At 38.4% G+C, this 15,914-nt stretch overlaps 2 protein-coding genes and 1 long non-coding RNA gene across 5 annotated transcripts in view; 2 read left to right on the forward strand and 1 right to left on the reverse strand.

Annotated features, from left to right (window-relative positions):
• The first annotated feature begins 3,021 nt into the window (after window positions 1-3,021).
• On the forward strand, window positions 3,022-9,946 carry LOC106963311 (DNA-directed RNA polymerase III subunit RPC4-like). 3 transcript variants are annotated; one of them, XM_015058154.1, is made up of 8 exons: window positions 3,022-3,779; window positions 4,486-4,529; window positions 4,601-4,755; window positions 4,846-4,970; window positions 5,679-5,787; window positions 6,795-7,057; window positions 7,616-7,768; window positions 8,220-9,946. In XM_015058154.1, the coding sequence occupies exons 1-8, from the start codon at window positions 3,597-3,599 to the stop codon at window positions 8,349-8,351; spliced, it is 1,164 nt and encodes a 387-aa protein (XP_014913640.1). In that variant the 5' UTR covers window positions 3,022-3,596; the 3' UTR covers window positions 8,352-9,946. The 3 variants fall into 3 exon arrangements, with proteins under 3 accessions (XP_014913640.1, XP_014913638.1, XP_014913639.1); XM_015058152.1 differs by having other exon boundaries at window positions 3,023-3,779; window positions 4,483-4,529; XM_015058153.1 differs by having other exon boundaries at window positions 3,024-3,779; window positions 4,483-4,529; window positions 6,798-7,057.
• A 62-nt stretch (window positions 9,947-10,008) lies between these two features.
• tfam (transcription factor A, mitochondrial) overlaps window positions 10,009-15,914 on the reverse strand; it is a 10,065-nt gene continuing 4,159 nt past the window's right edge. Inside the window, exons 2-7 of the mRNA XM_015058155.1 lie at window positions 14,774-14,916; window positions 12,015-12,085; window positions 11,657-11,806; window positions 10,964-11,059; window positions 10,564-10,620; window positions 10,009-10,472 (exon numbers count right to left, since the gene is read on the reverse strand). Coding sequence (XP_014913641.1) covers window positions 10,176-10,472; window positions 10,564-10,620; window positions 10,964-11,059; window positions 11,657-11,806; window positions 12,015-12,085; window positions 14,774-14,916 — 814 coding nt within the window. The 3' untranslated portion in view covers window positions 10,009-10,175. The remainder of the gene's footprint in view (window positions 10,473-10,563; window positions 10,621-10,963; window positions 11,060-11,656; window positions 11,807-12,014; window positions 12,086-14,773; window positions 14,917-15,914) is intronic.
• Window positions 11,802-13,979, forward strand: LOC106963313 (uncharacterized). The gene is made up of 2 exons (XR_001428170.1): window positions 11,802-11,894; window positions 11,982-13,979. It is a non-coding gene; the product is annotated as an uncharacterized LOC106963313 (long non-coding RNA).

Here is a 15,914-nt window from a genome sequence, read left to right on the forward strand (position 1 = left end):
GGAACAACCCAAATTTCCCACAGTTTCAACAGGTTGGCCATCGAGAGAAACTGGAACCACTTTAAGTGGTGGCAAAGCGGGGTGCGTCATCACGACTTTACACAAGTGTGTCTTTACCTCCGCGGCAGAGGCTCCGCCGAACCCCTGAGACCGACTCATCGAACCCCTGGGGTTCGATCGAACCCAGGTTAAGAACCACTGGACTAGAATATGACATTTTTGACCTTTTGCTGATCTAACAGATCAGCAAAAGGTCAAAAATGTCTCACGATTCAAATCCAGAGATCTGCTGACTTTAGAGGAAGCAAAGTGACCTGAAATTTATGTTGTATTAAGAGCAAGCTCAACAATAGCCTATGTTGTTTAAAATTTGAATACAAGCTTCATGCCTCATATAAAAATGTTCATTCTTCCATCTAAGAAGATCACAGCTCATTTCACTTATAATTCATTTCATTCATACATACAATGTCAGTTCACAAGAAATGGCACATAAAATCTCACCTACACCCTGAAAAGTACAGGTGCAATGTTGACAAAGAAAACTTATATCACATCAGCAAATGTGCCACCAGGCAGCTGTGGTAGAAACTTGTTTATTTGCATTCGGTTTGGTTGGATCCCAGACACATGTAAACACTGTAAAGGTTCTCTTACAGTGTTTGAATATACAAAATACTCTGATCCAATTCTTGCTCTTGGTAGTTAACAGAAATCAAGCAAATTAATTAATTTTTCCTCTTAATCCATGTCTTTTACCGTAAAACATATTGCGCCTGCTCACTCAATCTTCAGCATTTACTGCAAGATGTTGCATATATTCTATAAGTCTGTTATGGAGGGAGCCGTGTTATCTGGCATCATCTGTTGGGGAAGCAGCATGAGAGCCTGGACTTAGAAAGCTGAAGAAACTGACAGATTCTGTTCTGGAATCTCTAGAGATGATCTTGCAAAGAAGGATTCTTAAAATAAAGAATATAAAGGGCAATGACTGTTATTCAACAACATGTTGACAGTCAGAGGCTTCTTCAGGTCTATGTTAATACAAACAGCTAAAGGAGATCAGCCATCAGCATCTTCAACAACTCTTTAAAAAGCTTGAGTAATATAAGCTAAAGTATATGAAGTATTTTTGAATTTAACTGAATTCCACACTGTTTTGTGTTCGAACACTTGCTGCACCATTCTTCCAAGGGAAGAAATTAATTAAATCTTAGCAGAACAAATGTTTTCCCATTCATGTTTATTAAAGAAAAGCTTACGATAAAACATGGCATTGTAATTGTTGCAGTCTAATGAATTATTTTCTGACCATTAAACTTGAATGCCCAACCTAACCCGCTCCCTGTGCTCAACTGCTCGTAGTCCATTTGTTTTAGATTGATGTCATCTTGTGAAAAAAAAAGAAAATATATACAAAGTCAGCTACGCAAAGCATTCTGTGCTCATATCACAAAGACCAGACTTTATTTATGAAGCAACATTGCGTTTATTTAAGATGGAAATGTGGCTCTTGATGTGGGGTTTGTTTGAATATCTCTGAAAATGAATTTCAAGAACACATTTGCAGATCATTATACACAGAGGGCTTTCAGTCTAGAATATATTTATGATGGTTAGAAGTAGTAAGGAATGAGCTGAAGGAACAGACTTAAAATGAGCCATCTGTGGCAAGAGTGACAAAGTTCAAATAGCAAATGAAGAGATTTATTAAAGATATTACATGTTTTTAGTGCCATAGATAAAGTAAAAGAAGTAGACAAGAAGAGATACAACACTGAAAGTGGGACATATTGGACTGAGTAAGTTATTGTTAATACTTGGAAACAATTAAAATAAAAAATACCATCTATGTATAGAAGATGAAGGTAATATTAAGATGACAGGAATGATGATTTAAAAATAAAATATTGAAAAGAACAATGGGTCATGGATATGTGCAAACATATCTAATGCACATGAGAAGAAGGAAGGTCCTGCTGTGCTAGAGCAAATGTTTTATCAGGTTTTCGACTACTCATTTTGTTCAGCTGAATTAACTGTTGATGAAAAAAATGTAATCTTAGTTTCATTTTTGTTCCATATTTAATACGAATAAATATAAAGACACAAAAGAAATTAATTGTGGCCATGTTGACAGGAATATACCATGACATAGCTTTGTGTGTCCAGAAACACTCATCAGGCAGGCTACCACTATGTGACGGAAAAACAACTTTGTGAACAAATGACCTATTGCTGTTTATTAAAGCCTCATTTAGAATTAAAGGTAAATACAATGTTATGAGCCTGGTGAGCATGTGACCATCAGTGGCCAGTTCCTGTGATTCCAAGTTGTTCATGTCCCATATCTGTCTGTACTTATGTTAACTATGCAATAACACTGCCATCATACATGTTATTGCTGTTTACTTAGATACTTTTATACAACCTATTCCCTAGTTACAAGAGAAGTCTGTAGGGATATAGTTATTCTGATGACTGTTAACAGAAAACATGCATTTATATGGACTTTAAGGAAAACAGTTTAGAAATCAATCGTATTTAATAACCCTTCTTTCTGTAGGTGTTTAAAATCCTTCATATTCTTTAGATAACACAATATTTTCAGTCCCACTTCTATCAGTTTGTTACATCCTCTGCCTAAAGAGGAAAACCAAGGTGCAGGAAAAACAGCGCCCCCCAGAGGCACAATATACAATAGTCCCAGAATTAGGCTCCTGCTTTTACAATGATGAAAATATGATTGCTATTTTCGTTTCTCTGAACCAAATTATTTTCAGTTTTTAATATTTTAAACATGAAATGAAAACGAAACCAAACAAAAAATTTTCATCACCTGTTTTAGCTACACATATTCATATTTGAATTTCACAATTTGTATTTTAAGACAAAAAATAAATAATTACCTTTTTTTGGTTTATTTTGTCATTTCTGGTTTCTGATGGGAAACATCACCAAAATGTAGCATCGTCCTACAAACTGTAAAATTATCCTTTATCAGACGGTGGCGGTTATGTACAACATGTCTGCCACCGCCAGAACAAGAAGTAGTAGAAGAAGAAAGCTACAAAGAAGAAGCTGTTTACCGCTGTGTGCTGTTTTGAACGGTCAGTAAAAACAACAGTCAGAAGAATCAACTCTGGAAAGAAAAGATCGACGCCATTTCAAAGCCAGGGACAAAAGCAAATAGAAAGTATTTTCTTTATTTTGTATGCTTCGAAGCCTCTTGAAAACCACCATTTTAAACCAAACATAACTATTCATTTTTCTGGAAAAATAAAGACAGAAGCTAAAATACAGATGCTAATGCTGTTCTGGAAATTTTTGGCTTAGCATTTCCGGGACGCAAAGGGATTGTATTTTTAATTGTTTGGTTGGTTGTTTTTCTTTCTTTTTTTGCATCATTTATTAAACCAGGATAAGACAAGAAGGTAATATGGAGGACGGGGTTTGTTTGGATTCGCCTTTACAAAACTGTCAGTGTTATTATGTGTTTATACACTGAGTGAATACAGTACTGTTACTAGAAAGAAACCTGAGGTGCCGTCATATTAAAGTCAGACCTGAAGGAGAGAAGCAAACTGCTTCTAGAAATGAGCGACTCGGGGAATGCAGCCAGCGGCCCGAGCTGCTCCGGCTTTAGAAGCGGGCCAGAGCGAACTGGAAGCGCCGAGCAGAGCCGAGTCTGGAGCCTGAGCTCCTCCAGTCAGCGGGGGAGGCTGCCATCGCTCAGAACCAGGGACCTGACGCTAGGGGGAGCCTTCAGGAAGACAAAGGTAGGGACCGCTTTTTAGACAGTTTGCTGAAATGATGTTCTTCACAAAAACATGAGAATCACACCAATAATGTCAAGCAATAATAATTTAATTATTAATTGTAACGTAAGAATTATGATAACATCTAATAAAGCCAATCATGTTAAATCTTTTAAGAGCTGCTCATTAAGGTTGTTTTTGTTCATTATATTTTCGAATTTACTAATATCCATTAATTTTCTCACACCCTGCTAACTCCATGCCGAAAGACTCGAGGCGGGAATCGAACTCAGGACCTCCTTGCTGCAAGGCAACAGTGCTAGCCCTAATTTACCAATATGTTTAGCGGGGAAACAAACAAAAAAAAGCAAAAGTAGCATTTCCAATTATACTGTTAGTTTTGTTTTATGATTTAACATCAATAACTGAAATATATCCTGAATATGATAAATCAAAAAGTTTTATCATGATAAGCAATTTTTCACAATATTTGATAAACTATAAGATAAATGGCCTCCCCTGAATGCAACTGTTGGGAAAACCTTCCACCTACATATTCACATTTCTCCCTTTTTTGTTTGTTTGTTTTTTTCACTGTACAAATCTTAGCCAAGTTATTTGTATTAGTCTAAGCTAAACTAATATGTATGCAGCATTTCCTTTTTTTGAAATAAACACAAATATTTATGATATATCCTATTTATTCTGTTTCTCTGCTCTGTAGAAGACATGGGAGCCTAATGTCCACGCTGTGAGAAAACTGAAAGATGAGTGAGTGACTGTTAGACTGTAATAAGCATGTTTTTGCAAGAGCCCCTCTTTGATCCAGCTACCTTCCCCAGGCTACAAACAGAAAACCCTGTGGCTCCTAAAAAGGAAAAGAGAGAAAGGGATGCGAAGAGAAAAGAGAGCAGAGGTGGGAGGAAAGTGAGACCTCAGGTCATCCAGTCCCACTCCATCTTTGAACAATGTCCTGGTGTCTCAAATTACAGAACAGGTGGGCCTCCTCTGTCTTCTCCTGTCGTTCTCAGTGGCACATGAGCACACTTGGACTTGACCCTGGTTGATGTCATCCTTTTCCCTGCAGGCCGGCATGGTGCCAGAGGCCTGCAGAGCTCCTCTGCATCTCCTGTTTGCAGACCTATGAAAAAAGAAGGGAAGAATTCAACGGAGGATGAAGATCATCTTCTCAGTAAATTGCAGCGAGACGACGTGAGTGATTCTTGACACAGCTTTGTATGCCCATTATTCACACATTCTCTCAAATAATTTTTCATTTTTCATGCCCTTGTGCTACATGTGGCCTAAAACAACATCTGTAACCCTGGCTTTGGAAGGGGCAGTGAAAAGCACCTGAAAGATTTCTGTTTTTTTCCCCTTTTTGTGCCACGTTTCTGATCACTAAACTAATTTTAATAGCAGCCAAAAAACTGGTTATAAATTTTGATTTATAAGAAGAGACCCATGCCAACAGGGTCCTTCTGACCATGTTGGTATGATCAGTCGTATTTTTTGTTTAAGTTCACCTTCCACAGAGATATATTTATTGTCTCTCTTGCAGAATTAATAAGGCGATTTAACTATGAAGCAAAAAGAATCAGCAGTGAAATCACAATAACCATTTATAGCTGCTGGTTTACTGTGGAATAAATCAAGACATGACTTTGAATAAAAAAAATTTATTTCTCCATTGAAACATATTGCGTTTACTGGACTTTCAAACCAAGCTCATGTGGCCCAGTTGTAACATCCATCTGTTTTGTTGAGTCCATTATTTTTGTTATTATTTGCAGCCATAAAAAAACAGCTAAACACATATGATTAATCGTGCTGGATTGGACACAGTAAAGGTTATCTCAGGACTCTTTAAAACCAAACAGATCCTCTGGTTCTAACTCTGAGTGTTTGCTCCTCCTACAGTTCATAGTTGATCCAGAGTTGAGGAATGATGCCCACCTGAACCCCATCGCCCTGCCTCTGTATCAGTCCAGCAGCTTCACCAGGCGTCCCAGGCCATCTGCCGCAACATGTAAGAGACCAGTCTGGGTTTCACTGCTTCCACTCGTCCATTCTGCTTCCTTTTACTTCCTGTCTTCCTGGACTTTCAGCTTTCAGGTGGTTCTCTATTAATAAATAGCAGCAGAAGCTTTGCGACTGAATTTTGTTTTCTCCAGGTTAATCAGACTCAGTTTAAAATGAAGTGTTTGCATAAACAAATTGTTAGTTTATGGGCATTCACACCAAGTTATTGTAGCTTTTTATAGCTTTCATATTTTAATGAATTACTTTGTTTTTCATTTGAATTAAATAGAATATCATGTCCTTAAAGCTCCAGTATGTAGCTTTTATAAACAATATGATTTTTACATATTTCTTCAAACTGTCACCATGTCCACCATGTCATGACAGTTTAATATGAGAGATAATCTCTGGAAAAAAAATCCAGCTCCTCTGCCTTCTCCCAGTGTTAACTGCACAAATGCAGTTAGCATTGGCCAGAAAACAACCAATCAGAGCCTGGAGGGTCTTAGCGCTGTCAGTCATGCTTGTGTACACACTGCTTAGTGTACTATTGGGAGAGGAACAACTTATCTTCCCAAGAAAACTGCTTATCCACCATCATCAGTGTCCATGCTAACTAGCATTAACATCAAGCTCCGCTGTGGGGAATTAGCTGTAGCTTAGCATAGACCAAGGGGGAGGGTGTGGGTAACTCATACTCAGGCATGATTGATCTCTCCACCTGGTTCTGATTGGTTGTTTCTGACAGAGTGGTGTATTTCTGCAGATGGCAGTAGGACCACATGGAGGGAGAGGAGCTCAATGTTTTCAGATTATCTGTCTCATATTTTGTCTGAACATGATGACAGCTTTAACAAATATGTAAAAATAAAAACATATAGTTTATAAATGTTACATACTACAGCTCTAAAGGAGTTCTGTTGTTAAGAATGTAAAGTTTTGTGTTGTGAGAAGAAGACCAGGTTGTGTTATAAAACGTGATTCTAAAGCTTCCTCTCCTTACCTGCTGCTCAGCAGGTCAAGACGACCTCCTGGTCTTAACAGCGCCACCCTGTGGTGCTGATGGAAAAGCAGCCCTCTTGACTGACTGGCAGAAATCTGAGCAGTTGTCTCTGGTAAAAATGCTGCAGGAACTCAGTGTTTCAGGAGGAGAAGAGCTGTTCTTCATGCAGTTTCCAGACTGTCTTCCTGGCAGACACTCTGCACCGAAAGCAGACCTTCATCATGGAGGAGCGACAGAGAAACCTTCAAAGACAGACACAAAGTCAGCACAGCAAGTGAGTGAAGACTGCACTTGATGCCATGATGCTTTCCAATAAGGCTTACGCATCAGACTTGATTAGCTAAAAACATGAACCTTATCAGCTGGTTCAAATGACAGTTTTCACACTCTTTCAGATTTTCATTTTATTATTACAACTTTATTGCACAATGGTTTTAACTGATTTCCCCCTGAAAGATCTGCACTCACATAACAGCAAAGTAAAAATGTTTTGTAGAAATTTGTTTAAGTTTGTTAAAAAAAAAACAAAAAAAAAAATGAGGGGCTCTACCTACCTACCTATCTACCTCACAACATGAGAGACAAGGAAGCAGACTACTGATAGGACACCAGGTTACCATGACTACACTGAAGGAGTTCTCCTCTTATCTCTTTCCGGTATTTTGAATTTCACTCTGCCATAAATTCATAATACATGTTTTATTTTAAATTGACTTTAAAGAACAGAGATGTTTGTAAAACCCTGTAATTCAAAAATGGAAATAAAATATGCAGAAACCTGAAAGGTGGTAGCCATGACACCTGGTCCGCTCATATTCCCGACTTTCTCCAGGAATCCAGGAACATGGACGGCTCCCTTGTCCTCTCAGAATTCCCTGAGGGATTTTTGGGCAAGCTACAAATCAGGAAGTCGGGAAAGGTGGAGCTAAAGCTGGGTGACATCATCCTGGATGTGTCAGAAGGAGCTGCTTTTTCCTTCCTGCAGGTCAGTGTTCCTGTTCCTAATGGATGCCGGATGCCAAAATTATTCCAATATGTCGGATCCACTGTCATGGCAACAGTGTTAATTATTAAAGCACATTTGAATTTAGTTTTAGTGTCGGTCTTTGGACTAAAAGATCACTTTATTTTGTGTCCAATTAAATCATATATAGTCATTTTGAGTCTAGGTTTAGTTGGCTAAATTGAAATGTATTTCTTATGAGATGTTGTTGCTCCTCGCTCTGCAAAATGTTTACATTGTCATCAAAATGTAAAATGTTCCCATGCCTTTCCTTCTGTTTGCCCTGACATTTTAATATGAAATATTCTAATTATTTCAGTAATATTCGGAGTGTTTTCCAGACCAGGCTTCTTCTCATTGCTGAAGCTTCCTGTGCTCCAGCTTCCATCCCCATTACCTCTGACAGGAATGCTGCTTCTTTTTTATCTTTCAGCAACTGGTGTCGGTCCGTTTGTCGGGTGGGAGAACTGGGAACATGATGGTGCTGGGAAACGTCCATCACAAGCTGGTTTTGTCTCCTGACTTCCAGTCCTTGTTGAGGCAGGTGGCTGCACAGCAGCCATGAGGCTCATGTCTGCAAACTGTGAATAGATGGACTATTGGACTAATATTACAGTTCAACATTTGTTACTGAAAAAACATTGTTTTTATGAAGATGACTTATTTTTCTACTTTCACTGTGAGAAACTTTTAAACCTATTAAATCTAAAAAATCTTTGATGTTTTTGGGGCTAATAAACGAGATTCATTCCAAGCTTGAGGTGAGGTCTGAATATCCCCTCTACAGTTAGTTCCACCACTTTCACCAGGGGTGTCAGACTCATTTTTATTTTGAGCCAAATCAAATCAAACTTTCAAATATCTGCAAAGTGGCAGAATGTATTCATAAAACAAACCATTTTAACTGCTAAAATTGTAACAAGCAGATGCATTCTATGAGCACTTCTTAAAATTAAATAACATTGAACCATCTTCTCATATTGATGTAATTTGGTATTTCTCATAGAAAATCAGCCTAAAGTGATCAAATATTTAAGCCCACAACTGTTATCTTTAGAGCTGCATTGTGTAACTTTTATAAAAAAAATATTTTTGACATATTTGTTGACCATGTTATGACAATATTATATAATCTGTGAATAGCTAAATCTCCTCTGCCTTCTCTGTGCTGTTACTGCAGTCAGAAGAAATGCACCGCTGCTGACCAAAAGCAACCAATCAGAGCCAGGAGGCGGGTCTTAGCGCTGTCAATCAACTTTGCGTACTCCCTGTTCAATATGCTAATGGTGAAGAAACAATTTACTGCTACAGGAAATCTATGCATCTGCCATCATCGGTGGCCATGCTAACTAGCCTTAGCATTCACAGCAGGCTCTCCTATCAGGAAGAAGCTGTACCGTACCAGTGGGGGAGGGTACAAAAGAGTGATTGACAGCACTAAGACCCGCCTCTTTGTCCTAATTGGTTGTTTCTAGTTAGCACTGGGAGAAGGCAGAGGAGCTTGATTGTAGACAGATTATCTGCCTCATAGCATACTGTCACAGGTTTCAACAATGAAAAGATATACTTTCAAGTTCTGTTATGGTGGGCCAGATTTGTCTCCTGGTCCTTGAATTTGACACATACGAGATGCACCATGCTGGCTTCGGGTTGGACACCCTCTTTGCCTCCAGACCAGTCCTAGTTCTTTACAGTATTTATTCAACAAGATGTCAGGAACATTCCCCAGAGATTTTGGTGTCAATTGGCCCATCATTATAAATACCTTAAGTTATTGTGACTAATTATTAAATTCATCGCTAAAAAGAACAAATACCATCATAAAAATTTTCATACAGTCTTTACATAACATCCATATTACTGCCTTCAGGTGCAGCAACAAATGTAGAAAGCAGCCAGGATCCACCATCTCTAGCTGAAAACTTTTTTTTAGAAAAAACAATGGACACTGTTGGTTTTCATTTTCTTTTTGTAACAAATACAGAATATCTTATCAAGGGTCAGTCTTTCCAGTAATACTATAATTCAGAGGACTATAATTCAGAGGACTTGTTTTTGGACGGAGACAATCGATGCAGACTGAAGAGACAACAGTCTGAAAAAAAAAAAAACCTTCCAATCTTACTATCAGCACATATGCTCATTTGAAGGAGAAAACACTGTAAATAAAATTCGACATGATTCAGACTGAGCTGCGACAGAAATAATGAACTCACATTATGTAAAAATAGACCTATGAAAGTAGAGGTTTATTTGTTAGAATATGTAAAAGAAGAATATGAGGCGATAAGAGTCAGTTCTAACGTGATGTGGTCAAACTAAAAAAAAAAAAAGAAATGAAGCAAAACAAAAAGGTGAGCTAGTTTCAGTCGTTTGGACTCACTTCTAATCACATCTTAGGCTTTCTTGGAGAGTCTTTTTGGACAGTTTTAGCTGAAGCACTCGGTTTCGCCTTACTGGATGTTGTTGACTTCTGTTTTTTGCCAACAAAAAACAGAGTGGCCTTCTTCACCGATTTAGCTGCAGTCTTCTTTGTTGCTTTCCTCACAGCAGCAGTTTTTTTCTTTTTGCTCTGGGTCTGTCCCCGGACTAGATCTTCACGTCCGATATCAATCATGTGTTCCTCCCAGGACTTGATCTCGTTCTTATAGCGGATCTTGTCGTCCTCAGCCAGCTGGATGTAGACCTGAGGCGTAAAAGAAGGATCAGCAGAACGTCTCGATGCACTCGACAGGTGAACAAACCAAAGAAAAATATAAATCATGGAGGAACCAAACCTGTTTCTGATGGCTGAACAGATTCCTCCAATCATCCAACAGCGACTTCAACTTGGCCTGAAACATTCGCAACAAGATATTTTTAGTAAATTTCACAGGTGTTCACAGTTTAGATTCTTCACTGTAAAGTAGTTAAGGTGGGATTTCATTGTCTTGGTACACCGTGTCACACACTGGTACACATAAGCCAGTTGTCAGTCATGCAGACTGCTTCTATACACATTGGGTTGTTCTCAGGAGCTCAGTAAACTCCAGCAGTACAATGACAGGATGATTAATCATTGGACTTAACCTGAGCATCAGGTTTGTGATTAAAGTTCCTCTTTACTAAATTCCCTGGTCAGCTGTTAGTGATGTAACAAAGTGGAAGAGAATGAGGATCACAGTGTGGTCGTCCCACCTGGGTGGTGGTTCCTCTGGCCTCCTGGAAATGTTCCGACATGTAGATGTTGAAAGGAGTTCGACACTGTTTGGGTTTCCCAAGGACGTTCAACTCCTGAAACACACATACATGCGTGCACGCACACGCACGCAAACACACACACAGACACACACACACACACACTTATTTGTATGTAATTATTATTGAACAGCTTTATGCAGTAATAATAAAATGACTTTGAGCCAAAACTCAATTACATCACAGTTCCACACAGCTGAATTTTAATATTAACTGTGTGTGAGTGATTACAGGATTTTTTATATATATATTACAGCAGTCATAAACATATAATACTATGTCGAACAAAGTTTGAAAAAAAAAATGACTTATGCTATTTTTTTAGGAAGGTGACAATATGTTTTTGTTATGGCAGAATCAACAAAAAATTAACATTGTCAGCAGTATCTTTCATTTCCTGAAGTGAATTTGAAGGACAGGAAGATAGGAGAACACAAAAAAAGAATGGAGTGAGGGAGAAGTAGGGAAGACGGGACAAGGAAGGAAGGATGAAAGGAAGACATTGGAGGTGGAATTAAAGTCTGAAAGTAGCTGTTTTGTTTTTCCACACTTATCCTGAGACGTAATTCCAGACCTTTCCTCCAGGCTGCATAGGAAGAACCCTGCATGCCAACCAGATAATCATCTTCTCACCCTCTTCTTCCTGATGGCCTTCCGTTTAGCCATCCTCTGCCTCTTCTCCAGAACCTGCTGCTGGAGCTCAGCCGGGCTCAGCTGGGCCTGGTACTTCTGGAGGTCCACCTTGAACTGCTTCATAGCCTGGACCGAGGCCTGCTGGAACGGCTGGAGGAGAGACAATGGACTTAGTCCACAGCTGGGTCTGCTCAGTCAGGAAGCTGACATGATGATTACCACACGGAGGCAACAGCAGGTAAAATGTCAGACTCATTCTACACATGAGAATGAGTCTGACATAAACACACAATAGGACGGAAGAGTTTGGTTTTTATTTCAGGAGGACTCCAACAAATCCTAATGGAGTTAGTAGTACCTCTTTCTGCTCTGGGCTCATCATCCTCCACTGCTGGGCGATCTTCCTGACTACATCCACCAGCTTGATTTCTGAAGGGGAACCAATGAAAGGCAGACTGATTAGAATCACATGATCTGTCTCATGCTCTTTTCTTCCTCTCAAGGTCTGCACATTGATCCAGGGTCAAGAATAAGGTGCTTATGTTTGCCATATTATTGCTAAATTTCGCAAAAGCTAAATAAATGATGATTTGGAAACATTTTCTACCTCTTTTGTTTCCTCATCATTCCATGTCAGCTTTGGCATCTCAGTCATTAAATATCACATCCATATTTTTAACAATGTTCCACTATGGAATATTTAAGCTTTTAATATGATAAGCTCCCAGCAGCTGCAATATAAAACCACAATATGCGCAAAATATTTTAAACATTAATTGCACATCTGATCAGGGGTCATGTTAACTGAATATTTTTCATCTTGGAATGTTTTTCTAAACTATGATGGGAAAATCAGAAGGTTGTCTGCTATTTTCACTCACACCTGACCGCTTGGTGCAGACATATTCAATTTTACACAATTGAAAATCCAAAATTCCCCACATGAGCATCATCTCTGACCTGGACTAAATCTGCATCTTGTTCAGACTTCTGATCAAGAGAAATATGACCTGATTTCAAAACTTTGCCCAAAGTAGAACTTGTAATTTCAGTCTTCAGTTCAGCAGCAGATCAACATCCAAACCCTGAGGTTGGGAACTTGAGGAAGTCGCGAGACAGTTCGTTCAGACAGAATCGTTCATAACCCAGGTGTGATTAGAGTGCAATCGTTTCATTTCATGGTTCACTCTGTTCATCACCACTCTGTGGTTTTTGTCAGTGAGGAGAAAAAGTTGCATGTCTTCATCTGCTTGATGTGTGATGACACGATGCAGAGTCTCTGTTCAGCTTGTTCAATAATGATTAAACCAAATAAAAATGAAATCCAACTGAATATGTTATTATTATCATTTTAGGAATTCATGGGTAAAAATAGATTATGTGACCCTGTCAGTCAACCTCTGCTCCTAATACCTTGACTTCTGTCTTGCAATATTACATTGACCGTAATCTGACAGAACTGACCCTGGATTTAATGACGGCCTTTCTGTTTGTTTGCTAACTGCTAGTTAGTCTGCTTCATATCCTTATAGTTATAGCCATTCATTCAATAAATAATGTATGAAGGACTTTTTTGTAATAATTAACTGAGAAGAACCAGATACAGACTTTAATCCATTACAGGTTAAAAATAATCACCTTAATTTTTATTTTCTCTAAATATCATGATTTTTAATATGTTGAGTTTCTGAATCAGGAACTGAGTGTGATTGTTCTTCATTGTGACCTGACTAATCTTTTAGACGTCTCTAACGTGGTTCACAGCGTTGGTGAGAATCCTTCATATTCAAAGTCAGTTTAGTTTTAATCTAAGCAAACATCTTCAGATTAATCCCAACAGAATAAAAAATGTAGTAATCTTACAGCTGGAACAGTATTTATTTGAATAAATGTTGATGTCCTGTAACAGCTGGACATTCAAAAATCACACAGACACATTGGTTCAGATCTGCAGCGTCTGCCATTACAAGTTCAGAGCTGTGATAACACTGGATTAACAGCTCATCTAATCCTCCCAGCAAAGACTTATTAAACCCGGCTCGAGAAAAGATTAGCAGAAGAGGCTGCTGCTGGCCAGCCGAGTTACTAGGATACAGTAAACATACTCTACTGTACACGCTCTTTTTAATGGAATATTATGGATCTGACTAAGTGGATTTCTGATTTGTTCTGATGAAATGTTAAGCTTTCTTCTTATTCAGCATATACTCTCCTTCTTCCAGGAGAGGGCAAGTTGTCAGAGTTTGTAACATAGCTCAGCTGGGTCTGGAAGTGTCCAGTTAAAGCCACAGTGACCGTGAAGAGTAAAAAAAAAAAAAAACACTGGAAATTAGGAATGGACTGATTGCAGTTTACAAGCCGATCATTGATCTATAAAAACTTCACCTCATCAACTCAAAGCCACTGGCATTCTTTGTTTTTCTCACTCTCTGTGTCGGCTGTGCTGCACACAGACTTGTTGCCATAGCAACTGACTGACAACAAAGGCTCTGTTGTATGAGTATTCAACACAAACATTTCCCACACAGAGAACAGGACATTCAGTCCGTTGCAGTATCGTGTTTTCAGGCTTGATGTTTATTTTACGATTATTAATAAGTGACTGTCTGTACACAGCAGTGGTTGATTAGCTCATTTAAACTCCTGCTCTACTGATGATTTCAGAATCGGTGTGTGTGTGTGTGTGTGTGTGTGTGTGTGTGTGTGTGTGTGTGCGCGTGTGTGTCGCCTTTTTTTGTTTTTTAGCTGAACTGAAACACACCACAAACACACTCCAGCACTGCGCACAGGCGCCAAGTTTCTGGATGTAAACAAAATCTATCATGTCAGGTTGGTAAAATGTCCGCTAATAATTTTTCGTAATTTTTTTTTCTTCATATCACAAAGATCAAACTCAAGAGCTCTGGCGCCCCCCAATGAGAGACACGCTCCACACCTTGAAATGACCTGCAAGATAATATAGATAGTGGCTGATTTTCAGACCTTTGTGGAAGAAGATAATATCAGGCTGGGTTTTTTACACGCTAGTATCGACCAATCGCCCAAAAATAAGAAAATCAGGGCCGATCAATTGCCATGTTGACATTTTCCTCTTAAAAGGTCAGAGCTGCTGGTTACCTGGGTTTTCACTGATCACGACTGGTTTCTGCTGGAGAACGTATCTCATGTATCCGTTTAGAGGTCTCTTTGGTGGGCCGCTGGTCTGCGAGGTCAGATATTTCACTGGGTTGATATTTGCACTGCACACGATACTGGTGCATCTGAAAACAGCAACAGACATTAATTCACATTTTACACATCAGGCTGCTGCCCCCTCATTCTGTCACAAACATTTCAAGAAACAGCCAGCAGTTTCCGTCAGAAACGTCCCTCCAATAACCATAAGCATGAATGGGGATAAATCTGGCCTTCAATGGCTTTCAGAAAGACCTTTCATCTTCTTTGACCGAATTAATAAAATATTTGTTTGACACCAGATCTGTGAAGGAGAACTGCATATTTACAAAGGTTGAGAAGAACCTTTGGAGCTTTTTCCCAAAACAGCAGATTTCAACATCACCACTGAAAACCACAGTAGGTTCACTGTGTCACCACTTCATGATGGTCTGGAACAGAGATGTCTGCAGCATGTGGTTCTGACAAACCCCTCCCCACAGCATGATACTGCCACCTCTGTACTTCAGTAAGAACAAGGGCTGCGCAATATTAGAAAATCTAGCGACAACACTGTTAAATATTATTAATGACATCAGTTGAGACATTTGCCTATTTCCCTCACAGGTTCAATGTTAGATTAGCATGAAATATGAAAGTTCATAATACTTGGAATATATTCGTTTGCAATTATTGATATCCATATAGTCATTTGCACTATAAATATTGCATTAATATTACAATAATCATATATCTGCGGCATATTGTGCTGTAGCCTCAGATAGGATAGTGTTTTCAGGCAAAAATAATACAGCCACAAGATATTGTGAAATAATCTATCAGAAGCTTACAAAGCCATGACATCATCATCTGGGCTTTCCAAATGGTTTAGGAATGCAGTAGTCTTAGAAAAAAAAGAGAAAAAAATATAAAACTTAAAAAAAAAATATATATATATATATATATATATATATATACATATATATATATATATATATATGTATATATATATATATATATATATATATATATATATATATATATATATATATATATATAAAAATATATTTATCTCTCATATATAAAATATAACAAACTTTTTTCT

The sequence above is a fragment of the Poecilia latipinna genome, unplaced genomic scaffold (genome assembly GCF_001443285.1).
Source record: "Poecilia latipinna isolate Pla-1442-1.1 unplaced genomic scaffold, P_latipinna-1.0 Scaffold1520, whole genome shotgun sequence".
Taxonomy (NCBI): Eukaryota; Metazoa; Chordata; class Actinopteri; order Cyprinodontiformes; family Poeciliidae; genus Poecilia; species Poecilia latipinna.

What these genes read in the sequence shown, in the direction of transcription:
- LOC106963311 (XM_015058152.1), top strand. Translation starts at nt 3,597, where the DNA reads ATGAGCGACTCGGGGAATGCAGCCAGCGGCCCGAGCTGCTCCGGCTTT. An exon ending in TGTCTCAAATTACAGAACAG is followed by an intron (nt 4,756 to 4,845) that starts GTGGGCCTCCTC and finishes TTTTCCCTGCAG; the next exon opens with GCCGGCATGGTGCCAGAGGC. An exon ending in CAGGCCATCTGCCGCAACAT is followed by an intron (nt 5,788 to 6,794) that starts GTAAGAGACCAG and finishes CCTGCTGCTCAG; the next exon opens with CAGGTCAAGACGACCTCCTG.